Below are 27695 nucleotides of genomic sequence, written 5' to 3'. Positions count from 1 at the left end.
TTTTAATAGGTGAATTAAGAGGTGGTTATGCACATTTCTTTTGATTCTGTGGCTTGCTTTTTGACTAAGTAATCTAAATTTCCTTGTGTTTGTGAGTTTTTCACTAATTTTTTATTTTGTAATAGAATATGTTATGTTAATGAAATGTTGGTATTATGTTAATTTTTAATATTTGAACTTATAATACACTAATCTTTTGTGTAACTCATATTTATGTTTTGTATATGGGATTTTTTTTTTATTACTTTGTCTTTGAATATTCTGTAAGCAAAGAACTGTATGAAATGATTTATATTTTCTAAAAATAATGATGCAACCTAAGCCATTATGTAATGGCATTATAGTGGATGAGAAAGGTAAGAGACTTTATTGACTGAGCCTTCATAATAAAAATGTAGGTTACATTTTTGTTGTCAAATAAGCAAGAAAGTGGAATAATCTAATAATATATGCAAAATCAGAATATTCCTTCAGATAAAAATTAGAAAAGATTTCTGTTGAGAATTAACTAACTGTAACAAAGAAAGCAAGAGAAATAAAAATGCAACAGAAAAGAACAACCCTGATTTTCTAAATAAACAAAAACATGTTTTAAATTAATTTTTGTTTTCTATATTCATCTTTACTTATAAAAAACAAATTTTAAGAGGCTACATAATGTTATAATGTATTATAGCATAATACATAACAGAAAATTCATGTTTTAACAATGTTTTAGTTAGTACTGCGTTTATTATGAAATTGTGACCATGTAAAAAAAAATGTGGAAAAGTACATCCGGTATGCTTTTAAAAAGTATCATTATAGATCATTTGAATTCCATGTTTAAAGATTGTTAAAGTAGCTCCCAAAAATTTTACACAATATAACAATTTTAATTGTTGCATTATTACATAGTTCAATTGAAATATGAGTGTTATTAAGTTTATAGGTTTGTAATTTTAAGAAAAATGCTTTATATTACTCTTGTAAATAATCATCTTATCATCAGTAAATTTGTTTACAAATGATCACAGATTACTGATGACTTGATCATGGCCAAAGATAAATTAATGCTTCTATATTATAATGTTTACACCTACACATACATTGACTAAAATAATTGACTGAAAATCTTTTATGGTTTGTTTTTTTTTTTTTAGTTGATCTAAGTCGAGTTATTCTAAATGAATATGCAGGAATACCAGGCAGTGACTACATTAATGCCAATTATATCAAGGGTGCCAGTGGGTCCCCGGCTTATATTGCAAGCCAGGGTCCACTTCCACATACAGTCAATGATTTCTGGAGGATGGTTGTGCAGTGTGAGGTGCAGGTGATTGTAATGGCCTGTAATGAAGAAGAAGCTGGGAAGCACAAATGTGAAAATTACTGGGTTGAAGGTGAAGGAGAGGAAAAACAGTTCGGGATGGTCACCATTAGATTGATTAAAGCTAGCACTGTGTGTCCTGATTTTTCAGTTCGAACAATGCGCCTGAAATATACCAACACTAACTCTAGCACTGGTATGTTCAATAATATGTTATCTTTTGACTCTGTGTGTTATTGCTTGGTTTTATCGTTGTTAGGGAAACATGTCTTGTGTTTTTTTTTTTAATTTTGAAAGAAAAAAATTTTTAAATTAAAAATTTAATTTGAACAAAAAATTATTCATAAACAGATTGTGTTAGAATCAATGCTTCTTGAATATCTTAGTAGAAATTTGTTATAATTCAAATATTTGAATGATTTGAGTTTTTATTTTTTATTTATTTATTATTTTTAATAAAATCTTCTTACTACCTTTGTGACTTGAGTTATAGAAGTTTGACTTTGTTTATATCCACACAGTTAACCCTATGTTATTTGGAGTGAGAAACCAGCCTTTTATCTGATTGGCAACTCACCCACTTTTGGCATTTTTGTACTACCGCTGAACAAAAACCACAGTGACTGGATACCATATGAGGTATGCTATGAAACATTTGTCATTCTGTTTCCTGTTTGGAAACAGGATCCATGGTTAAACCCACAAAAAGTGGAAGATCCATTTATAAACTAGGAAGAAGGAATCGATGATAAGAAAAGATATTACAGATAAATTTAACTGTAAAAGAGATCTTATATGTTAATTGTAGGGCAAACTGCCTTCCATGCTTCTTCATTTCATTTGGAACCCAGTAAGTGGGATTAGCACATTACCGAAAACAGACTTTTCTTTAAACAATCAATAAGTAAATATTCTGCAGCTTTATAATTATAATATAGAAAGAAATGAGAAAGCTTTCAACTTTTCTTCTTACTTTGCTATTCATTATTCTCTGCACACTGCAACTTCAATTTTGTCAGCTAATTCACTCAATCTTCTGTTTTAATTTTTGCTCATTTTAGCATTTCCTTTATAATTTTTCTCCCAGTCGAGGAGAGAACTTCCCATTTCTCTCCAGCACTTTGTCCATTATTAGATGTTATTTTTTGTAATTCTTTTTTCTGTCTCTCTTTGTTTATCGTATGATATATATTTTAAATTTCATTTTGACAGCCTGCATGTTACTCATTATTTCTGCTACACAGGTTAATATTTGGATTAAATTAAAGCTACCCATTACTTTCTTGCATTGGTGTGATACTTGACCAAGAATAAGTTTTTGAACTTCTGGAAAAAGCCCCCCTTGATTTGTTCTGTCTTAATGACACTTTTACAAAGAGTTAGATAACCTTTTTAGAAGCTGGGCACATGTCAAGACTGATGTTAGAAAATTATGTGAAAGAATTTGGAAAACATAAAATGTTTTAAACAGTAAAATTAATTGGTTGTAAAGTGTAATTGAATTAAATAAAACTTCCTTCTTCTGTAATTGGGGAAAATAAAGGAGAGGAAATCCCATATAGTGGATTTTTTTTGTATTCTAATATTTTTCGTAAGTAATAAATCTACATTATGTTTAATTCATGAGTTTGGTTTTCCTTTGAAATCTGTTTTAGTGGATTTCTGTGCTTTTTTTCTGTTAATCTGTTAATTTCGTGTTTAATCTTTAATCTGTTTTAATTTCTATGTATTGAAATCTATGACATACTGAAATTATTTAAACTGAAGTTACAAACAAAAAATATGTAAATTGATATTTTTACTTTTAATTTACTGATTGTTTTCCGTTACATGATCTTTTTTGTGGTAATCTCTACAGTGAGAGATTTTCTATTTATTGAATTGTGTGTTTTATAAATTGTCAGAGAAGGAATGGTGAACATGACAAAATCATTTCCATTAAAAAAAGCCATAGAATTATAAGTAAAATGCTACATAGTTACATATCTATTGAACAATTTGCATACTGGTCCAGACTGAATTTTTATGAAAACAAGCCCTTAACAAAGTACACTCAGATTAGAAAAGTATAATCATGTATTACAAAGTTTAGAACAGTATGTGACTGCTGTATAAATAAACTCTATTATGGTGGGGGTCATTTTTGAACTATATACTGCTTTTGACTTGATTGCTTATAAAATGCTTTAGACAGTATTATTCATTTTTTAACTTCCAGTTGTATATGATTTTATGAGCTTAATAGTCTGGTACAATAAAAGGATATATTATATAAAATTACATCTGTAATTTTTGTCTTGAATGTCAATGTTCTGGAAAGCATGGTGAATGGTTATGCCTAAATATAGGTATTGAGATCATTTTTAATCATTGGGTGAATTTTGTGGTATATTATAATAAATGAAAAGGACTTAAATAAGATGAGGTAGGATATACAAAGAAGCATTTTGATGATAAATATTATTTTACATTTATTTTATTCTCAATATTAACATTTTTTATAGAAATATTTTAATGTTATAGAAGAAAGAACAGTCTGCCAGTTCCATTACTCTGCCTGGCCAGATCATGGTGTTCCTCCTCTGGTTCGTCCTTTGTTGGATATGGTACGTCTAGTTAGAGATACTCAGGCCTCTGAAACATTGCCAGTTCTTGTCCATTGTTCTGCTGGTTGTGGTCGCACTGGAACAATTTGTGCGATAGATTATGTATGGGGACTTCTTCGTGCTGGTGTATGTATATATTTTTTTTTAAGTGTTATTTCATTTTTGATATTTGCTTAATAATCTTGTGTGTTAGGATGTATTTACAAATTGCTTATAAAAGTAGATATGTTGCTTAAATTTTTAGTAAACATGAAATAACACTTTTCAGTATAAATCTCAATTTTTTTTTTTTAATATTTATAGTTTGCATGTCTATTTATTTAATTTTAATTGTTCATTATATTTTTGTTTTTGTTTTTTTTTTAATAGAAACTAACCAAGGATTTCAGTTTATTGTCATTAGTAAGGGAAATGCGAAAGCAAAGAATTGCCATGGTACAAACTAAGGAGCAGTATGTATTAGTTCATCGAGCTGTTCGTGAATTGTTCAAAGAGCAGTTACGGATGATTGATTCTCATCCGTACGAAAATATTGATTATAATGGGATGCCTCTTGATTCTGAACCCACGTACGATACAATTGAGACAAATATCAACAGTACTGAAGGTAATTAATTAGAGATAATATAACAAATTTTGGCATGTGATGAATTATCAGTTGACTTAAGTAAGACAATTATGAATTCAAACATCTTACTTTCATTATTTATATTCAAGTTTGCTTTTGATTCTGATAATTTTCATCACATAGTGCATGTACTTTTTTTGCCATATTTTGAAAGTTAAATGTTGTTCTGTAATGCATATTTCTTCATAATGTACAGAAAAAATGGTGAATTAGATTTTGTATATGAGTTTTTGATTGATTAATTATTGTTGAATCATAAATTTGTACCTAGTAAAATTTTTAAAGGATATATTTACCATTTTATATGAAATGTCAGTGTTAAGTTTTTAGACTTAAATTAATTGTATCTTTAAAAAATTAACTTTTGAATAGAATGTGATAAAACAAGGTGAGATGGGCACTTCCTTGATCTAACTGAAAAAAAGAAAAAAAATTAATGAGCAGTTTACTGGTTTACAAGTAGTTAACCAGTAAACTGCTTGTTAATTTTAATACTCAGTCTGTACAAAACATTTTTGGGCTGAGGCTGTAAAGAAAAAGAAGTAGAAAATTTATTTTCTAAATTCTTAAGCTTCTACGTAGTTCCCTTCCATATCTTAGAAGGTTTAAATCAGTTAGTTATAAAGGTCATCAAAATCAGTTAGTTATAAAGGTCATCAAAAGCCTCTTATTTTCTAAAAAAAAACTCTTCTTTTGGAATAACCTTTAGGATGCTTGTGATACTTTCATCTATCGTATCTTTTGACTTACCCTCACCCTTCATGGGCATCTTGAGATTTTAACTTTTAGAAATAGATTATATAGTCTGCAGGGGCTATAACTGGTGAGTATAGAGGTTGGTCCAACACTGTGACCTGTCATTTAGCCAAAAACTGCCATACAGTGATGGCTCGTGTGAGCTGGCACATTGTCATGAAGCAAGAACCAATCTTTGGTTTCATTAAAATGCTGTCACACTTTATAAATTTTGTCTAATAAACGTTTCAGGACATCTTCGTATATACAGCAGCAGTAATTCCTATATGGTAGACATCATTCATTAATTCAGTCATGCATTCAACATTTTCATCACTAATCTGGTTACCCCTTTCTCATCGACTTCTAATAACATCCAACCATCATAAAAATGAGCAAATCACTCAAATGTGCATGACTGAGACATAACTTCATTGCCTGTACTTATTTTATCATTTCAGATGTTTCTGTAGCAATTTTTTCAAGCAAAAAATGATATTTGCTTATAGTTTCTTTCTTTTTTTTAAATCCAACAATAGTCACAAAAATAAAACTACTACACGAACTGCTAACACTAACTGAATGAGGTTTATTTATGTTGTTGACAAGGCTTCTCTTGGCAACTTACAGTCTTACCCATGACATTGCACTGCTAGTTTTTTATTATAGCTATTGTTTTGAACATTTTGTATGGACTGTATAAGTTAAAACCCCACACTTGCAATTGAGGAATCACCTTTTATTATAACACAGAAAATTAATGAGTGTTCATTGCTAAACACCAGTGACAATTAATTAATTTCATAATCACATTTTGCTGCAAATTTTTAATCTATTGCCGTATTCTAAAATGTTTTTTTAGTGAACTACGTCTAACAAAAATTAAATTTGTGGAAGAGATGAGCTCTTGGGCAAGATTATGCTCAGTATGAGAAGTAAAAAAAAAAAAAAAAAAAAAATTAACATATTGTGTAATTATGTAGCAGTTATGTGGAGTCTATATTGTGTAATAAAAATATTAACATGAAAAAAACTAAAGATATAAAGTTTTTAAAAATCCTTTTTATATTTTTTAGGGATTTCTCATTATGTGGGTATATCGTGATTAAACTTTTATAATTATTTTCATTAGGTTATAAATTACATTATTAATTACAAAAAAGTATCATATGTTAAATAAAAGTTTATATTTTTTTGCAGTTATAAATAATCAATTCTTTAAAAGAAAAGAATATTGTTTACTTCTAATTTCTGTGAAAAATGAGAAGATATGGATTATTTTTTTAATTAAAATTTAATGGGGAGATTGGAAAAGTTTTTTTTTATTATTCGTTTATACCATTTTTATCAAAATATATTTCATTTTATATTTATAATAATTTTAGTATAGCGTCCACTGCACATTTTTTGCTCTTTGTGTTGGTCGGTGAGCATTTTTGGTACCCACCTTGTACACAATTTGTGATATCCGATCTTTTCTGTGACAATCGTGTAGATAGAAGAGCATCCAACATACAAATTTCATTGGCCAGAGCACTAATCGTCAATCACATCGCAGTTTTTGGTTCATTTGTTTAATGGTTTCGTCGGTCTGAATACTGTGCCTGCCAGTCCACTCTTCATCATGCATATTTGTGCGGCTATTTTTAAAGTCTTGACACCGTTTTCCAACCTTTCCTTCACTCATTACTCTAGGTCCATATACTAGGCACAACTCTCGATGAATTTCAGCGGCTGAAGATCTTTTTGCACGCAAAAATTAAATCACAGTGTTCACTTCAAAATTGGCAGAAGAAACATTTGTCGCAGATATTGGAATCTGCATCCACCGGCAGGCAAATGAATTGTGAATCAAAACAACAACTGCAGTGGCTGTGTAAATAGCCGATAGATGGCTCTGCATGTGTGCAACTGTGTTCAGACCCATTAATATTTAAATATTAGTCTACAGCTCTTACTTTATGAATATGCCTCATTATATATATATATATATATATATATATATTCCACATTTAATTTTACCCACCTTTTTGCTGCCTTATATTTTTTTGTTTTGTGGGCATTTTTCCCAAAGTACATTTATGTAATAACTGAATGGGTTTTAATCAAACTTACTGAAAGATAGATCGAGAGAGTGAAAGTTTTGGTTGTTTGTTTCTGTATATTATTTTGAACTCGTAATATTTAAATAATATGATTGTTGTAATTAAACTGAAATAGTAGTCCACTAATAAATCTTTTGTGAGATAAGAAAAAATGAGACTGCGGAAATTAAAAAAAAAAAAATTACATATGTATGTTAAATTTATTCTGCCGTTAAGATGATTTTTAATAAAACATTAACCTTTTTAATAGGTTAAAATGTATAACAATCTTATGAATAGCAATGAAGGCTTCTCAAGACTTCATGTCTATTAATAAAAGTCCATTTTTTATATATGGATATCGCCACATGTTTGGAGTAGCTTTTTAATATTTTGGTTGTTATACTGTTACAAATGTAAGCTACTATATATATATTAGTATACAGTAGTAATTTATTTTAATTATATAATAAAAAATGAGAAATTTGAGGAAGGTGAACTCTAATTTCTTGAATATCATCCCTAAATTTTCCAAACAAATGAATTATGAACTTGATTTGTCTTTCTGATTTTTAAAGACTTAAAAAAAGGCTTATAAAATAGCATATTAAATATAAGAAATTTTTTCTTTATAGCTGAGAATTCTTAAATAAAGTAAATACTGTAAATTTATTTATGAGATATACTTGCAGTTATAAAAGTACTTGTTGATGTATTGTATATTTCAACTACTTGAAGGTTTGTGAAAAAAATGACACACATGAATTCCAAATTTAAACATATAGCTTCATGCCAGTGTCCTAATTAAGAGTTGGTGGAAGTATTTCATAATTTTATTTGGGTTTTTCCACATTTACTCTCTAGTAAATGGATTGGGCCCGGATTTTAAAGTTTGCATAAAATCATAGTTTGTACCATTACTTTTGTTAGCACATCCTGTATTATGGAATTAGCTTATAAAACCATCTGAGGAAGTTAAGTTACCTAAATACTAAAGGTGCTAGCAGTTGTTTGAGTGATTCTTGATTCAGTGATGGTTCTCATTTTATTACTGAATGAATTACCTACCTGTTATAATTATTTATGTGTAACACTGTGTTTTTACTTGAAAGTTATTCTGCCATTAGGAAATTTTGGTAAATTTTGTTGAACAGTCTTTCTATTTGGGTGTGACAGTGTTTCTATTTACTGTTTATTTATTTATTTTCATCAGGGATTATATGAAGTTATTATATTCATGTATATAATTTTTTATGTTTAACTATAATTAAATTGAAGTTAAAATTGTTGTGTTCATAATAGTCGGTTGTCAAATAATAAAATAAGTTATACGAGGTGTGTTCAAAAAGTAACGAGGATTTTTGTTTTTTAGAAAGAATTTTATTTATTTGTCTACATTATGTTATCCCCTTCAAAATAGTTCCCATTAGATATTGTACACTTATACCAGCGCTTTTCCCAATCCCCAAAAACCTTCTGGAACTCGATCTTTGTAATAGTGCTTAGCTCTTTCAGCTATTTGCTTTTAATCTCATCTATGCTTGTAAAACAACGGCCCTTTAAGGTTCTCTTTATTTTTGGGAATAGAAAAAAGTCACATGGAGCCATGTCTGGTGAATATGACAGCAGGGTATCATTACAGTGTTGTTCTTGGCTAAAAATTGACGGACAAGTAATGAAGTGTGAGCAGGCGCATTATCATGGTGCAAAAGTCGTGAATTGTTTTGCCACAAACATGAGCGTTTTTTCGGATTGCTTCATGCAAACTGCGTTGAACTTGTAGAAAATACTTCATATTGATCCTTGTAGCAAGAACTTGTGATGCACTATGCCACTAAAATCTAAGAACACGGTGAGCATAACCTTCACATTTGACCGTACTTGTCAAGCTTTTTTCGGTCTTGGTGATCAGAATGCCTCTGCTGGGATGATGAGCCTTAGTTTTGACATCATGTCTGTAAACCCATGTTTCATCATGTTATGACACGTTTCAGTAGTTCTGCATCATTGTTGACTTCATTTAGTGACTCCTGAGCAACTTCCATTCATTGCTGCTTTTGTTTAAAATTCAACAATTTTGTAACAAACTTTGCTGTCACATGTTTCATATCCAAAACTCCATAACGTTTTCATGGCATGATCCAAATGATATCCCAAGATTATCAGAAACTTCTCTGATAATCATCTCTGTGATTCGGCAATCATTCATAATCATTTCTTTCACTTTTTCCATGTTTTCATCGGTTGATGACATGCTGGGCCGTCCGGGGTGCACATCATCAATGTCTTCATGACCTTCTTGGAAATGTTTATACCACTCATCAACCCTTGCTTTACTCATAGCTGACTCACCAAAAGCAATATTTAACATTTTTAAAACATTGTTATTCTTTATTCCATTCTTATAGCAAAATTTAATACAAATTCTCTGATCCATTATTTCTATAAATAAAACATCGCCAGTTGTACCAAAACAGTTGTTATATTTTGACAGCTGACAACAGATTTAACATCCAATGTGGCTAAAAATGTACAGATACTTTTAGACATGTTTACCAGTACAACAATGAAAAAATCCAGAGAATCGGACTAATATAACCCGCAAAATTTCAAAATTCTCGTTACTTTTTGAATACACCTCGTACGTTAATAAAAATGTAATGTCGTGTCCATAAAATGTTATGACTATTATGAGCTATGAAATCAAATAGTACCAATCTACTAATCAGTAATTATTGTATAATTTGTTTATATAGGATATCATTATCAAATTTGATTTTTTCATTCATTAATCTATTATTATTAAAAAATATCTGAAAATTTTCTAATATGCTGATTTTATAACAATTACTATTTTGTAATATTTTAATAAATTTATTAGGGTTATAATTATGTACAGTTTCTAAAATGTGTCTAGCAAAATTAGATCTTTCTTTATTATTTTTAATTATACAATTAAAAATTGTAATTAATTTTCTAAATGCTTGGAAAATTAGGTATAATATCGTTTATCTTATAGTAAATTGTAAGATTATATGACTAAAATAATTCCTCTGTTTCATTATTGTAATCCCAGCTTTAGGATTTAATCAACTGTATGAATATGTAATGATTATGTGTTTTTATTTATATTTTAAATTCTATTTAACTTATTGGCAGTTGATTCCCAATAAAACTGTCCTCTTGTTTCACTTATGTGTAGGCATAGTGCAAAACTCTTAATTTTGCTGTGTATTTTTATCATTTTGGAATCATTTTTTTATCCTAAAATCAAAGAGGTATTATATACCATTGTATAGACACAAAGTCATTATATCTTGTTATGTAGATTATGTTTTTATTTATTGCTGCTATAATGTTTTTTATTTACTACATTCTTTTATAAGACTTTATTTATATACTGCTGTGGCAAACATGTTTTTACAGTGTTATTTTCTATTTTGCAATTTTATTCATAATAACTGATCAGTGTGGTTGGCTACCATTAAAGTTAGTGGTTTGTTAATAAGATTTATAAGAACTTTCAAATGCGATGATGACAACTAATTTTATTCCTTAACAATAATAGATTTTAAAAATTAATTTTATTTAATAATCAATCATGTAATACAAGTTAGTGGACCTGTACATGTCCTCAGATTCAAGAATAGATGCTTTGATATTTAACATTTTTAAGTACTTTGATTATAGTATATATAAATTTATATGTAGGGCTATATCTGAGGACTGCTTTAGACAGTATGATATACTGCAATATTATCATTTATTTAACATTATATTATTTTGAAGTTATGCTATTTCACAACAGGGTATTACCAAATTACAGTTTGACTTGTTCAATTTCACTTGTCCTTACTTAAGAGTATTAAATGAACCTGATGCCAAAAATGTACTCTTAATATAGGAATTCAAATGTAGTTATAAAATATGTGCTGTAGGTGAATAGTTTAGACTTCAGTTGGATACTTCTGTTCTCAAATAATTCTTTCATTAGGGAAGCGTGAGCCTGTACTTTGATAACTATTTAGTGTCTGAAGGAAAAAAATTGTTGCTACATGTATTTATTCATTACTATAAAAGTTTTGTTCAGTGATGTATTTACCATTGTCTTTTAAGATTATGCATTCAAAAGGTCAGTACCCTACTCCGCGTCATAAAGAATGGCTATGATATGTCTTATGAGGGTTTCTCAAGAATACAGGTTGTTGTAACATTGCCCAATCATCAGAGGCTCAACAGCATCCTTTGAGAACCCTCAAAATGCTCATTTATATTCAAAGGAGATAGATTGGCTATTCAGAATTTCAAAAGAAGTCCCACAGTTCTGCCACTGTATTTGTTGAATTTGGTTGAAGGATGGGACTTAGTTTAAAGAAACATTTTTATCAAATATATAAATGTGACCATTTCCATCATGGAATTCAATCTTACAGTTTTCACAATATATCACATTTTTGATGCGCCATATGTCACTTATAAACTTTTCAACAGTCCTCCTCCAATTGATAGATGTTGCTTCAACCTTTTTTGTGGATTCCTTCAAAACAGGTTTTAAATGAATTTTTACTTATAAGTATCTGTTTCATGTGAATAAGTTTTTCCTGCATTACAGTATAGTGTTATATGTTTAGTTGTAAATGTTGGTAAAAACTAATACAGTTGGCTAAATATAATTCTCTAGTTTTAATAAAAATATGGTGAATTTTATAACTGACTTTTGGATTTCAAATAAAATAACGTGATCTTACATCTCTTGACCTATTTATTTCACTTTTAATATACTCCTTGGTCAGTGAAATTTAAACAGTATGGAAGCCAGAAAACAAAGAATAGTGACTTTTGAGATGTGTTACTGAAAAAGAATATTCAAAATTAGGTGGGTTGGTGCTTTATGAAATAAACAGGTTAAAAGACAAGGTTGGTGGTGCATTTATTAAATTATCCAGGATTGGTGAATGGTTAAAAAGTAAAAAAAAATAGAAGTTAGAATATATAAAATAAATAGTTGTCGATGTAAAGTGTGCAAGGTATATTGAGGCCGTTGCCGTATTGGCGTAGAATAGAAAAAATAAAGAAGTGTAATTACATCAAATCAATTCTTCCTGGAGGCAATGTGTGTATATATATTTATACATGGCTTGAAAACCATAATAATGTTTAATTTGTGAGCTAGTTTACATAAATAAAACTTTTTCCACCAGGTTTTGTTTATTTCTCTTAGAAATATATATATTTTTTTCTTATAAAAATATTAGTGTATTTCTAGTTATAATATAAAAATAAAAATCAACCTTACCAACAGTTTATATTATATCCCTAGCGCTTTCAGTGATTTGACCATCTTTAAGAGAAAAAGTTTTTCATAATTTAACACATAAAAATTAAAACTTAAATTAAAGATATTATAAAATATTAAAAGCATAACAGCTGGTTATCATTGTATAAAAATAATTACGTCAGTTTAGTAACAGTGTCTGTTGTTATGAATAATAATAGTGGGAGGGATATAATCAAGTTAGGCAACTTGATTATTATTAATTATTTGCTTAAATAAAATATTATCTTCAAATTTGATTTGCTTATTGATTAATTTATCGTTATTATAATATACTTAAAAAAAAATTTTCAAGAATGCTGGTTTTATAGAAACCGTTGGAGAAATCTAATACATTAATAAAATTATCATGGTTGTAACTATGTTTATTTTGTAAAATGTGTTTAGCATAATTGGATTTATTTAAATTGTCTTTCTGTATACTATTAATATCTTCTTTAGTTCTAATAGAAAAAGAGTGGTTGGCCATACATACAATATGTTCTAGATGGCAGTCTTCACATTTAAAACTATAGACTCATTGTCTATCTAAGATATTTATATGAGGCATATTCATAAATTAAGGACTGCTTGGTCATTAAAAAAAATTAACTCGTGAGAAAAGATTTTTACTTACAGTTTTGGTTTACTGCATATCTACTTTACTTTTCCACAAAGCCACCATTCAGTTCTAAGCACTTTTTGTAATGCTGCACTAGTTTCTTTAACCTCACTGTATAGAAGTTCACCACCTGGGAATTGAACCAGTTGACAACAGAAGTCTTGATTTCCTTGTCGTTTTCAAACCGTTGTCCACCAAGCCACTTTTTCAAATGTAAGAAGAGGAAGTAGTTACTAAGTGCAAGGTCGAGACTATGAAGGTGCTCAAAAAGTTACCAATGAAAATCTTGAATCTTTTTCTTGGTTAAGGCAGCGGTGTGAGGATGCATGTTGTCGTGAAGGAGGATTATACCAGATGACAGTTTCCCACGTTGTTTATTTTGGATCGCACGTCTTAGTTTAGTGAGCGTTTTGCAGTTCATGTCAGCAGCAAGTGTTGATCCACATTCCATAAAATCAACCAAAATGATGCCTTTTTTGTCCCAAAAAAACGTAGGCAACATTTTTCGACTTAAGTACGGAGATAGCTTAAACTTTTTCAGTTTTGGGAAACTTGAATAGTGACACTGCATTGACTGTTGTTTTGATTCTGCGTTGGTGTAGGATATTCATGACTCGTCACCTGAAACAATGTGGGAAAACAAATCATCTCTATCCTGTTGATTGCGGTCCAAAAATGCTCATCCACTGCACATTCTTTGCTCTTTGTGTTGGTCAGTGAGCATTTTTGGTACCCATCTTACACACAATTTGTGATATCTGAGCTTTTCTGTGACAATCGTGTAGATGGAGGTACGTCCATTATGCAGAAATTCATTAGCCAGAGCACTAATTGTCAATTGCCGATCACATTGCAGTTTTCAGTTTACTTGTTCAACGATTTCGTCGGTCTGAATACTGCACCTGTCACTCCACTCTTCATCTTCCATATTTGTGTGGCTATTTTTAAAGTTTCGACACCATTGTATAACCTTTCCTTCACTCATTATTGTAGGTCCATACACTAGGCACAATTTCCGATGAATTCCAGCAGCTGAAGATCCTTTTGCACACAAAAATCAAATCACAATGTGCACTTCACAAGTGGCGGGAGAAACGATTGTTGCAGACATTACTTTCTGCATTCACTGGCAGGAAAATGACTACTGAATCAAAACAACAGCTGCAGTGGTTTCATAAATAACCGATAGATGCCACTACATGTGTTAAACTGTGTTCAGACCCGGTAATATTTAAATATTAGTCTACAGCTCTTACTTTATGAATATGCTTCATACATTTGGAGTTTTATTTTAGTAGGATTGCTATTGTTTATAAAATTTATTATTTTATTGTTAGTAGTTTTTGTTGTTTTTAGATTATAAAATTTAATTATTTTATCAAGGTATCCATAAAATGGGTTATGGGATATCCATAAAATGAATTCTATTTTTACAGAATCGTGTAATAATTTTATGTTATCTTTTATATATATTTTATTTTTGATTTTAAAGTATAATTTATTAATCATCAGTTTTTCATTGTAACCACTTAAATTGCTATGTTCTTCATAATATTTAATTCAGAGTTTAGTTTCAAATTGTTATGTTTGAGATATTTAATGGCTCTATAAATCAAATAAATAAAAGCTGCCATTTCTTGATTCCAAGGATGAGATGAATTAAGTGTTATGCTGAGTTGGTTTTCTATATATGTCGATTTCTAAAATATTGTCAATAAAATTTTTTTCAGTAGTCATATCTAAATAATAATTATACTATTATTGATTTCATGATTTATTGTAAAATTAATGTTCTGTTTTAGTGAGTTAATTTTATTGAAAATTATATTTGTTTCATCATCAATGTTCTTTATTTTTCCTGTTTAGCCTCTGGTAATTACCTTTCAGATAATACTTTAGAGGATGAATGAGGATGATATGTATGAATGTAAATGAAGTTTAGTCTTGTACAGTCTCAGTTCGACCATTCCTGAGATGTGTGGTTAATTGAAACTGAACCACCAAAGAACACCTGTATCCACAATCTAGTACTCAAATCCGTGTAAAAATAACTGACTTCACTAGGACTTGAACACTGGAACTCTCAACTTCCAAATCAACTGATTTGGGAAGACGCGTTCACCAGTAGACCAACCCGTTGGGTTCATCATCACTGTTCTGGTTAAATATATATATAATGTCATTAACATATCTTTTATATAAAAGGATATGATGATTGTTGAAAATGTTCGGTAATAGTTTTTAAATTCGTTCGTATAAATATCTGCTATAATAGCCAAAAGAGGTGAACCCATAACAAGTCCTTTTTCTTGTAGATAATATTTATTGATAAATTTAAAATAGTTGTAATTGAAGCTTAATTTAAGTAATTCGATTATTTCATCTAACCATTAATTATGTAAATTTAATTTAGATAAGAGATTATGTATATGATATTTATAGTTTTGTTTGTGTTAATATTATTATACATATCCTTTATACCTAAGGTTATGAGTTTAGATGATTTGTTTATTTTAATTTTATTAATAATGTCTATTAATTCATAACCATTTTTTAAGTTATATTTGTTATTTATTTTGATGTTTTCTTCAACATATTAGATAAAAATTTGCTTAGTTAATATGTTGGTGAATTAATAAAATTTATAAGTGGACGTATGGGAAAACTATCTTTGTCAAAAATAAAATATATATAAAAAATAACATGAAATTAGTGCATAATGATAGAGAAAAATTTTATGTAAAAATAAAATTGAACCCATTTTATAGATACTTTGATAAAATATTTAAATTTTACACTCTAAAAACAACTTATACTAACAATATACCTATTGTGTAGTATATATCTAAACAACATATACTAACAATAAAATAATAAATTTTATAACAATAATGATCCTACTAAAATAATAATCTCCAAATGTATAAGTATATTAGATAGACAAGGATTCTATACTTAAAAACGTGAAGACTGCCAACTAGAATATATTGGTATGACCAACCACTCTTTTTCTATTAGAACTAAAGAATATATTAATATTTTAAAGTAAAGCAATCTAGATAAATCCAATTATGCTAAACACATTTTAAAAAATAAACATAGTTACAACCCTGACAATTTTATTAAAATGTTAGATTTCTCCAACGATTTCTATAAAACCAGCATTCTTGAAAAATGTCATGTATATTATAATAACAATAAATTAATCAACGAACAAATCAGATTTGAAGATGATATTCTATTTAAATAAATAATTAATAATTATGAAGTTGCCTAACTCGATTATCTCCCTCCCACTATTATTATTCATAACAACTGAGTAACTGTTACTAAACTAATGTAATTTTTATACAATGATGACCAGTTGTTATGATTTTAATATTTTATATTATCTTTAATTTATATTTTTATTTTTATGTTTGAAATTATGAAAAAATTTCTCTCTTAAGGATGCTCAAATGACCAAAAGCGTTAGGGATATAATATAAATTGTTGGTAAGGTTGATTTTTATTTTTATATTATAACATAATTTTATATGCCAACAGTTCCGTGTTTGAAAAATTTAAATTATAATGTATTTCTGTATTTCCTTTCAGAAAAGACAAAGAAGGATGATAAAGAAAAAGAAGTAACTATTTCAGCCCCACCCTTGCCACAGAAAAAAAGATTTCCTGTTCCATCATCTAAACGTGAAAAAGAAGCTGAAAATTTGAGTGAGAAACTGCGGATAGCAGAACAAGCCGAATCCCATATTGAAAGTCCAGTTATTGGTATTGGGCATCGTCCAAGAATAGCAAAATTAAAATCATTGTTTGAAAGAGAAACAAAACAGGTTTCACGAAGCCACTCTTTGGGCGCTCCAAGAAAAACTCATGTTAAAAAAGAAGCACGACCAATACCGAGCCGTGAAGTATTAAGTGTTCCTCAGTTACCGGAACAGTATCCGGCTCTTCCAGTGAAACGTAGTAAATCATTGCGTGTTCTTGGCTCATCTGATAGGTATAGACTGTCAGTAGTGACTGGTCCTACACCTCTGGTTGATGAAAAGTCTCGAAGGCTAAGTTTAGAGTCTAACATGGATGTATGTGAAAAAGACAATCTGCAAGAGGGTGGAAAGTATTTTTCAGGTACTGGTGCGGATTCAGTTATTGCCGGATTGGCAGTTAGGGAAAGACGGAACAGTTTTAGAGAAGCCGTTAGTAAAACTGAACTGGATTATGAGAATCTACCGCGAAAGCCAGGGGCCGGAAGTCTTGTTCGTAGTTATACAGCTATTGATATACGACCTTCAATGAGGCATAATTTTGAAGTGAAAACAGACTATAATAAGCCAGTGCTACAGCCAAAGCCACTGACTAAACCTGCATTAAGCTGTCACAGGCTTAATATTGCCCGTCCACCTGGTAGTGTAAATGAAGTGTGGCAAAGTGAAAAGCAAAAAAAAACCACTGTTCCTAAATCTGAATATTCAAATTCTCAGAATTCACTAGTTGCTTTAAGAAAATATAAACTAAATGCTACGGTTAGCTGCTGTAGGCCATCCCCTCCACCACCCCCACCACCACCGCCACCACCTGTACATTCAGGATCAGTAATGAAGGGATTACCTAAAAAAGAAAAGAAAATACTTCAGTCCTCACCACAAGTTAATGATAGAGGAGTTCAACAGTATGCGTTACCTAGTAGTAAACTTCAGTTGGATGCATGTGGGTCAAATGTAACTAAACAAGAAGGGGGATATAGTCAAAGTCCAGATACAGGGCACGTATGGAGGAAGCAACTTCAGAGTGCATCTGATAAAAGAGTATCTAATAAGACGATGAAAAGTGTTAGATTACATGCTCTGCCAAAAACCAATCATAGTTATAGAGGACAGATTCAAATGCTAAGGGGTAATGTAGTTGATTTCGATAAAGATATGCTTTTAGTTCCCTCTTATAATGAATCTTTAGCACGTTACAACTGTAAAACAAATGTACAGCAGCAGTTAAACACGTCTCAAACTCAGACGCCTGTAAGACTGCATAATTCAAGGAATGTCATCTATGATTCAAAATTCAGCCAAGATTGCCATAAATATCCAGCTAGTTCAAGACATATGCAAGGAAAAGATTTAGTGATGAATGAAAGACAACTTTGTCATGCCCATCAGAAGCCGAAACAGTTCTATCAAGAAAATAACTTACATCAGGCAGCTATTTATTCTGATTGCCATCCAGAAAGTTCATCTAAGTTAATGGGTAGACAATTTAGTGTTGTTGAAGGGGCACAAAGCAACCATAAAAATCCATTATCTCCTCAAGTAGGTCAAAGAAAAAATTCTGCTGATGTTTTAGATGATAAGCAGGTTAACCATTTTGATGATTCAAAAGTTAATTCCAGTTCAAGTGGTCGTTCTATAAATATGAATGATTGCAGGTATTATTCTAAGTCAAGTAATAATGAATTAAAAGTTATGAGTGATTCAGAACTTGTAGCTTGTAAAGATAGTACAGCAAGAGTAAACATGAGTGTTAACAGTCCTGACCAATACAGATCACCACCTTTGTATAGCGTACCTGGACAGCAGGCTTCAGATAACATTTCCAGGGCACAGTTGGCACATACAAATGGACCAGAATTTACAGGATATGGTAAGATTAATGAAGATCATGCTATTTAGAATAATTCTTATGATGCATCTTAGAATAGTGCTTGTAATGCAGTGTTTTTGAATACAGTAGCAGTTAATTGGTTGCCAGATTTTTGTATTTTTCAGGAAAAATTTGAAAAAAGTTTACCTTTATATTTTAAAAGTATTTATTTATTTGTTTTTTTAAATTACCTAACTAAATGAAAACTGAACCAAATGTAATTTAACTTTTGAATTTTTGGGAACTTTGGTCATTTGTAGGATAGAGTAGAGAGGAACTTATTGGAAATTAAAGGTGTGAAGTGTGGTAAAATGGTAATGACCAGAGCCATCTTCAGTGAATGAATTCTTGTAGATCACTTAAAGTTGAAAGTTTGTGTGATTCATTGTAAGCTATTTCCATCGTGTTTATTTAATAGCTAACGAACATGACAGTCAATACTACTTGAGAGAAATAAATTTATGTAAGTTTTTATTTGAATTATTTAAAACATTGTAATTTTTCTATTGCATTTAGCAGGGTCATTTGGAAAGTTCTCAGCCTGACACACAGAAGCACAAGTTTGACCAAATGACTACGTTATTTCTCAGTATGATGATAGTGTGTTACATGCGAGTTTCAAATGTGTATGTTAGTATGTCTTCTTTGTGGCAATCTAGAAAGCAAACAAGTTTTGACATTTTCTGAAAAATAAATGAAATTGAAATTTAACTGTTATAAAGTACTTTTGTTTTAAAAAGTTTAACCCTGACGGACCTACAAAAAGCTTTAGATCATTCCACTTTAAAGTATTCTTTGCCTTTGTTTTTGATAGTAAAAAAATGGGCTGCTAAATTTTAATGTGTGGTTGTACATCATTTCAATACTTGAGATCTCTAATAACCGCTACAACCAATTTAATTATCTCAGAAATTCACAGTGCCTTATTAAATGATTGCCAACTGAAGATACATGAGCTTGCTGACATCACAATATTCTGTGTTCACAACATTTAAAAGATGCTTTTGTATGAAAAAACTTCCTATTCAATGGGTGCTGCATTTGTTAACAGTCAACCAAAAATGCATTCGCGAGGGTGTTTAGACTTACAACTTGGGTGTTTAGAACTTGTAGCTTGTAAACATAGTACAGAAAGAGTAAACATGAGTGTTTCCAGTCCTGACCAATACAGATCACCACCTTTGTATAGCGTACCTGGACAGCAGGCTTCAGATAACATTTCCAGGACACAGTTGGCTGCCTTTTAAGTTTTTACAAAAACAATGAAAGAAAAAAAGATTTTTGGTACAAATTGTTTTATTGTTTCTTTAGAGATAAAATTTATTCACTTTTGCATGTGCTCGAACCAGTTCTTGAAACATTTTTTCCATTCTGAAGTTGGTACCTCAAAAACATTGCTTTGGAAGAATCCAACAGCTTCTTGAGGTGATGAAAATCTGTATCCTTGCATTTTTTGTTTGACATTTGGGAACAAAAAGAAGTTGTTAGGCAATAGATCAGATGAATACGGGCAGTGAGATGTTAATTCAATGTTTTTTTCTGTCAAATCAATTGGTTGACGTGCTGTGTGGAGCTGGTATTGTCATGATGAAGAATGATGTGTTTTTTTGGTTGTTTTTCGTGGCTTCATTGATGATCTTTCGGCCTGGCAGACTGGTGTGTGTTTGCAATGCAGATTATTGGTCGATGCTTATCATGTGCTAGTTACGACTTAATGCCCCCAGGGACCATTTGTCAGCTTGATATTATCGGGTCAACACTTGATCTCCATGTTAATTGGAAAAGCCGGGCTGAATGGTTGATTGTAGAAAGTTTAATTACATATTTGACTACAGAAAGGATCACTGAGGGGGTGTGATGTTCCACTTGAACTTTTCTTATTTGTGTTTATGTTTGGTTGGTTTTATTGTTATTTTGTTTAAGGTTTGTTAAGCTGTTGCTGTTTTTGTTTCTGTTTGATTATATATTTGTTTTTCATTAATTATGTTTTATGTTACTGTTATGTTACATTATTTATCTTTATTGTTATGTTTTGTTAGTGTCTTTATGTTGTGTTTTATGATACGTTATGTGTCTAACTCATTTTTACCTTTTGGGTAGGTAGGATTCAGTTTCTTTGTTCTTAGAAAGTCATTCAGTCTTGTTTGAGACTTGGGTAGATGTGTTTTGTTTTGAGTTTATGTTAGTTAGTTGGACATCAATAGAAATGTCGTTTGTGGCATTCACATCGCTGGCATCCTGGCTGAGGCTTGACTGAAAGGTGTCATTGCCAAGGTACTGAAGATGACCTCCGATAAAGCTCATAATGGCTAGGGGTACGGAGGGGGTGGCATGGTGACTGAAACCATCGCACGGAGGGTGTCTTCCCCTATGGGGTCAGAATGTCAAACAAATTGTTGTATATTATTCAGCATTAACTGTTCTTCAATCTTCTAAAGCAATGGTTGCTACATGTCCAATATAACCAAAGAAACAAGTGATCATTTTCTTGGAAGTGCTTCACGAACAAACCACTTTTATTAAATTCAGTTCATCTTGGAATGCCCAAACAGATGCTTGTTGCTTAGTTTTTGGCTCATACAAATATATACAAGTTTTGTCAATGGATTTTGCATTTCCTCGGTTGAAATTTTTGAGCATTTCTATACACCAATTGACAAGAGCCTGTTTTTTTTATCAGGCTTGATCAAATTATGCGAAATGCATTGGCAACAGATCTTTTTCATAGTTAAATATTTATGCAAAATTGAATGTACTGTAATCTTCAATATGCCTAAGGATGACTCTGTCTCACGGTAAGACACTGCTGATCATCTTCAATCATACCATCAATGTTTTTTGGAACAACGATCAACTGTGGTTGACCTTCACTAAATTCATAGCTGATGGAAACACAACCATGATGAAATTCTGAAAACCAATTGTAAATAGTCCTTTTGATGTTGATTCATTACCAAAAGTTGAATGAAGCATTTCAAGGTATTGTTGAGTTAGGCCCTTACTAAAATCCTAAAAAGTCATTGAACAACCTTCACTTGAAATTTCCATTTGCTCACAAAACTGTTTTCTTTTTTTAACGCTCACTGTAAAGAAACTACTCGGCCGATTTCTGAGCTACCACTGTTGTAACAATAAAAAAAGTCAAATTTTACAATAGTTATGTCACATTTCAGTAGCACCATCTAGTGGTCAATTGTAAAAACTTAAAATGCAACCTCCATATTTAAACATGATTTTGCTGCTTCTTTTTGATTTGTAAAGTAGATGAAACATGGATTCAGCATTATAGCTAGAGTCCAAATAGGTATGGGAGCAGGTGAAAGTCTGGCAAAGAAAGCAGTAATGGTCCCATTTGTAAAAAAAATCATGTTTATGGTTTTTTTTAGGATTCTCACAGTATGGTGCTCATGGACAAAAACAGGAAAAAGGGAAGCCTTCACCGGGAGTATTATATTTTACTATTTGACCAATTGAAGGGTGCTATTCAGTCTAAACATTTACATCTGGCCAAAAAGAATGTGCTCTTTCGCCATAGTAATGCCCCTAAATTCATGTCTTGGATTGTTGCTGAAAATCTCCATGACCTACGGTTTAGAGTGCTTCCCCATGTGCCATATTTACTCCCAGTGATTACTTCCTATTCCCAAACTTGAAGTACCTTGTTAGACGAAGATTCATTTCATATGAATAGGTCAAAGCTGAGATTACTGCTTATTTTGCAGAGTTGAATAAATTTCATCGTATTTAAGGTCCAGTTGGAAAGCCATCTAAGTGTATCAAATTGCAAGGTGATATTGGAAAAGATTTTCTGAAAAATGTAATTTTTTTTTGTCAGGCTGAGAACATTTTGAACAACCCTCATATTGTATTCCTACTAAAAATCATTCTTAATATAAAAATAAATTCAGTTTTTTTTGCTCAGACTGTTAATCTCAAGATGTTAACTATGGTTAGAAAATTGAGAACTGAATTGTTATACTATTCAATCCACAGAAAGAATTATAAAAGAAAAACTACATTTAGATTTAGATAACAGTTCTGTAATATAGTTAACAAGCAGTAGAATGACTATAAAACGTCACACACACAGTCGTTTCATGTAGTTTGTAGTGCTGTGATGTAAATTTAAACTCATATTCTCATTTTTTAATCATGAATATGACACATTTTATTAGTAAATATATGTTTATTAACAAAATGGAAATTAAATCAAATAAAGCAGAGCAAAATTACACTTATCAAGATGGTGAGAATTTTACAAATGGTTCTAGGAATGTTTTGCAGTATGATGGAATGGATCATCACAGGCAGTTACGAGTTAGCATGTGTTTAGTTATGTTAATGAAAAGAAGTAGTGATGTCATGATTGAAAACTGAATACTGTGCAGTTTTGCTCATGGGTTAAGTGTTGATCAATGTTTAGAGAAAATGATTCCTGTGCTTGGAGAGAATTGTCTTCATCGTCCAACAATATTTAGGTGGTACCAAGAGTTTGAAAGAAGAAATTTTGGCCTTGAAGATGCTCCAAGATAAGGTCGACCGTCTTCACCTGTAACTGAGGGAAACATTGCTGCAGTACGAACAATGCTTGAGACAGACAGGTGTGTGACCTACTACCAAATATAGGTGTCCTTGATCATTAATAATGCACCAGCAGTTCATGCTATTCTACGAGATCAGCTTCAAGTTAGTGATCTTTCTACCCTTTGGGTACCTCATAACTTGACTGACAATCAGATGGCATGTCATGTTTTATGATACCATGAAATCCTGAAAAAGTTTGAAAATGGGAAATCTACCTATGTGAAGTTCATGCTATTCTGTGAGATCAGCTTCAAGTTAGTAATCTTTCTACCATTTGGGTGCCTCATAACTTTATTGACAATCAGATGGCACATCATGTTTTATGATGCTGTGAAATGCTGAAAAAGTTTGAAAATGGGAAATCACCCTATGTGAACAGTATTGTGACAAGTGGTGAAACTTGGCTGTACTATTAAGACACCCCAACTAAGGCTCAGAACAAAGTGTGGGTATTTGAAGATAGGGTGACCCCTGTGGTTGTTTGAAAATCCAGATCACTGAAGAAGAGAATGGTGGCTCTATTTTTATTGTGAGAGGAGTTTAAGACAAACTTGTATTGGAAACTCAGAAGACATTTACAGGGAAATGGGACATGGGGAATGCCTGCCTAAAGTTGTCAAAGCTCTCAAGAAGTCCAACATTGTCTCCATCATACAGTTAAACATGAATAACTAATAAAAACTATATTACCAACACTACACTACAGAACAGCTAAAAAATACTGTATTCACACCAACGAATGCACGTAACCCGATGGAAAAGTGAAAACGTGAATGCACTCACACCCGTCAAGTCATGCTCTAAAAAGCACCAACCAAAACCAATATTAAACAAATAGACATTAGATTGAATTTAACCATTATTGATTTAAATGTGTTGAAGAATGGTTTTTAAAAAAAAGATCCAGTATGTTGCTGGGAAGAATCCATAATATTGTTTCATTAAGAAAGTAGATCATTTGATAAGTGTCAGAAGTTTTAATGCTACTACCTGATTATTAATATTTAAAAAAATTGTAGTTGTATAATTAAATTATATTATTATAACTATTTCATTAAAATAATGTAATTTTTAGGGTGTTGTCTTTCTTTTTTTATAACAGGTGGAATGAAACCAAGAAGGGGTTCTCAAGATGATTTAGCACTTTGTACTGCTGGTGGTCCAGTTACACCATCTAGAGTTAAGAGACATGCTAGTGTTGTTGTTTTACGACATAGTTTTATAGAAAGTTCAGATGGTTCGCGTCCACTTGCTGTTTGGAATTCACCACAAGGTAAGGTCATATTTTTATGAACTTTATTCTACATGAGATTAAATTTTAAGATTTAAATTTAATTATATTACCCAAAGAATTTATTGTAATTCAGCTGATTCCTATTTCTCCATTACACTGGAAATAAAAGTTAATTTGTATTATTATTTGAAGATATGATTGAGTACCCTATTTTCTTTAGAAATGTATATTTATTTTCAGATTGTTTACATTACTTCTATCCTTTATAAAACTAAATAACTACGTTAATAGTGATTTTTGAATGTGTGATTTTCGGGAGCAATGATACAATGTAAAATTTTGCATGAAATTGGAAAAAAACTTTCACAAAAATGTTTCAACTTTTGAAGCAAGCTTTTGAAGATGATGCTCTAGATCGTACACAATGTTAAAAATGGTTTTCACGATTTAAAATGGTCATCAGTCAATTGAAGATCACCCTTAACCAGGAAGGCCTTCGACTTCAACTGATGACACCCATGTTCAGAAAATCAATGATTACTGCATGCAAATCACTGATTGACTGTCAGAGAACTTGCAGAAGAGATTAGCATATTGGTTTGATCGTGCCATGACATTTTGACTGAAAAATTGGACATGTGTCAAGTTGTAGCAAATTTGTTTCTCGTTTGATGACCGAACATTGAGTGGACATTTGTTGGCAACTTATTGAACAAGCCAATGATGATGAAACATTTATGCAAAGGATTATAACTGGAGGCAAAAGCTGAGTTTACGGCTACGTTATCGAGACAAAAGTTCAATCATCACAATGGATTGGCAAAGGATCTCCACATCCTGTAATCTCCATGTTGTAACTTATATTTTGCTTGTGGGATATTGTGAAGTTACATATCCATTCATGAATTGGTGCATTATAGTCTGAATCTGTGCTTGTGTCTGAAGTACAGTAAACAGGGAATTGTTCTCACAAGTATGCCATTAGAGCAATTTTTTATTTAGACCCATAGGAATCAGGAAGAGAGATTTGTTGAGTACAATTACTTGTAGTATATAATGTATTCATTGTTTAAAACCTTTATTGGTTTTTTTATAATTTATTAGATATTGTGTGATATTGGATGACTTAAGATCTTTGTCTTATGCTCTGAAGTGCTCATTAAATTAATCTTAAATGGTTTTTTTGTTCTATCTATGCAAATATCTATTACAGTTGTTAACATGTGATTTTATGTAAGGCTACCATGTAGACAACATTTATTATCTTTGTTATTATTATTAACCTATTTTTTATTCCTTTTTTTTGTAACTATAAGCTTAAGTCCATTTATAGTTATCCAGTTACCGTAATTTATTCTTTTTTTTAAGATGAATGAATTTTGTAGCATGTGAAAAATGCATACCTCAGTTAAGGGAAGTCCTATTGTGCATTAATATCTAATTAATTAAATTTTTTTATTGGAATGTCTAAAAAATTAATGTTGTTATTTTCCTTCCTCTATTTCATGTGTGAAATGTAATTTCTTGTTAAGTTTTACTTTTATAAAAAATATGTCTAAAATGTTATATGTATTACTGCCCCAGAATTCACTTATAAAGAGATGTGTACATATGCCATAATGTAATGTTTTGGTGGGAGAGAAAAGAAAACTGGGGAAGATTCAAATATATTTTATTACTTTGTAGGGTATTTTTATCAACAAAATGAATGTCATAATACTGTATCTAAAGAAGGGGTTAATTATAATGCAAAGATCAAACATGTATATATTTTTTGTTGCAGCAAATGGAGATGTCCGAGGAAGTGCCACACAGAATCCTCACTTTAGCAAGGTAATTTTTTGGGTTATTTAATATTTCATGTATATAGAGGTTTCTAATTTTGTCAAAGATCTCTTCAAAAGAGTAAATATTTTTTGTTGTCAGTTTATTTAATACAAAGAAAAACTATAAAAGAAAGAACTATACTAAACAGATATGAATTAAAAGTAGAAAACAAGAAAGCTTTAGAAAACTGTTAACAAAAGTTTTAATTAATCTAAAACTATGAAATAAAACTTAATTAAATTTTTTAACAATCAACAGGTATATCTTGAGGAAAAGGTATGTTTAAAAATTAATTCAGTAATTAAAGAATTAAATTAAAAAATAATGAAGAATAATATTTAATAACAAAATTTTATTTAGTATATTTTTATTATCTTTTTATAGTTTTTTATTTGGCAAACTAATTTAAGATTTTTAACAGGTTTAGGTTGAGGCAACCACAACCTAAATTATGTTAGTGCCATTTCTTCTATGAGGGATTATCATACCCTTCACGTAAAAGTGCCAATACTACTGTGAGGGGTTAAACAATCCGTCACATCAGCTAGTAACAGAAACTATTGGGTATATTCAGATATCCATATTGCACCAGCATATATATATATATATATATATTATTATTATTATTATTATTATTATTATTATTATGCTTTTACGGCCAACATGGGACCACTTAAGTCAATTTTAGTTCGATCTTTTCTGAGAAAAGTGTATTATTTTACTCTTCTGAGCTGCCCAGTATTTCTTCATCCATTCAGATCTTGCTTTCTTTTCTTCATCTGTAAACACCCTTATCGTTGTATTTTGTCGTTTGTCTGTCTTTTGTTTAAATTTAATGGTTTTGTCTTTTAGCTTTGTAATTTTTCCAGTTTTATTCTGTAGGTCAGTCAGGGAAATTCCCAATTCTTTCATATCTTCTCTAATCTCTTTGATCCATCCTACTTCTAGCTTTTGGAACCAGAGCTTTTCAATGATATTTCTTGAGAGCCTTGTTTCCGGTGTCCTTATGAGATGACCAAAGAAAGAGATTCTTTCGTCATATATAAAGAGATTCTTTAAAGAGATATTGTTGCCGAATGGCGTCAAAGGCACATTGCACTTAATAACCTTGTAATAGC

The 27695-nt window shown here is 30.7% G+C and overlaps 1 protein-coding gene across 1 annotated transcript in view; it reads left to right on the top strand.

Moving 5' to 3' along the window:
• The window catches only part of LOC142323331 (uncharacterized), a 44823-nt gene that overhangs the window by 4389 nt on the left and 12739 nt on the right, over nucleotides 1–27695 (top strand). Inside the window, exons 3-8 of the mRNA XM_075362816.1 lie at nucleotides 1143–1505; nucleotides 3833–4041; nucleotides 4285–4522; nucleotides 16896–18932; nucleotides 24619–24789; nucleotides 26534–26583. Coding sequence (XP_075218931.1) covers nucleotides 1143–1505; nucleotides 3833–4041; nucleotides 4285–4522; nucleotides 16896–18932; nucleotides 24619–24789; nucleotides 26534–26583 — 3068 coding nt within the window. The remainder of the gene's footprint in view (nucleotides 1–1142; nucleotides 1506–3832; nucleotides 4042–4284; nucleotides 4523–16895; nucleotides 18933–24618; nucleotides 24790–26533; nucleotides 26584–27695) is intronic.

The sequence above is a fragment of the Lycorma delicatula genome, chromosome 4 (assembly GCF_047948215.1).
Source record: "Lycorma delicatula isolate Av1 chromosome 4, ASM4794821v1, whole genome shotgun sequence".
NCBI classification, from domain to species: Eukaryota; Metazoa; Arthropoda; class Insecta; order Hemiptera; family Fulgoridae; genus Lycorma; species Lycorma delicatula.
The sequence above is the reverse complement of the archived record's forward strand: the minus strand, read 5'-3'. Positions and strand labels throughout refer to the sequence as shown.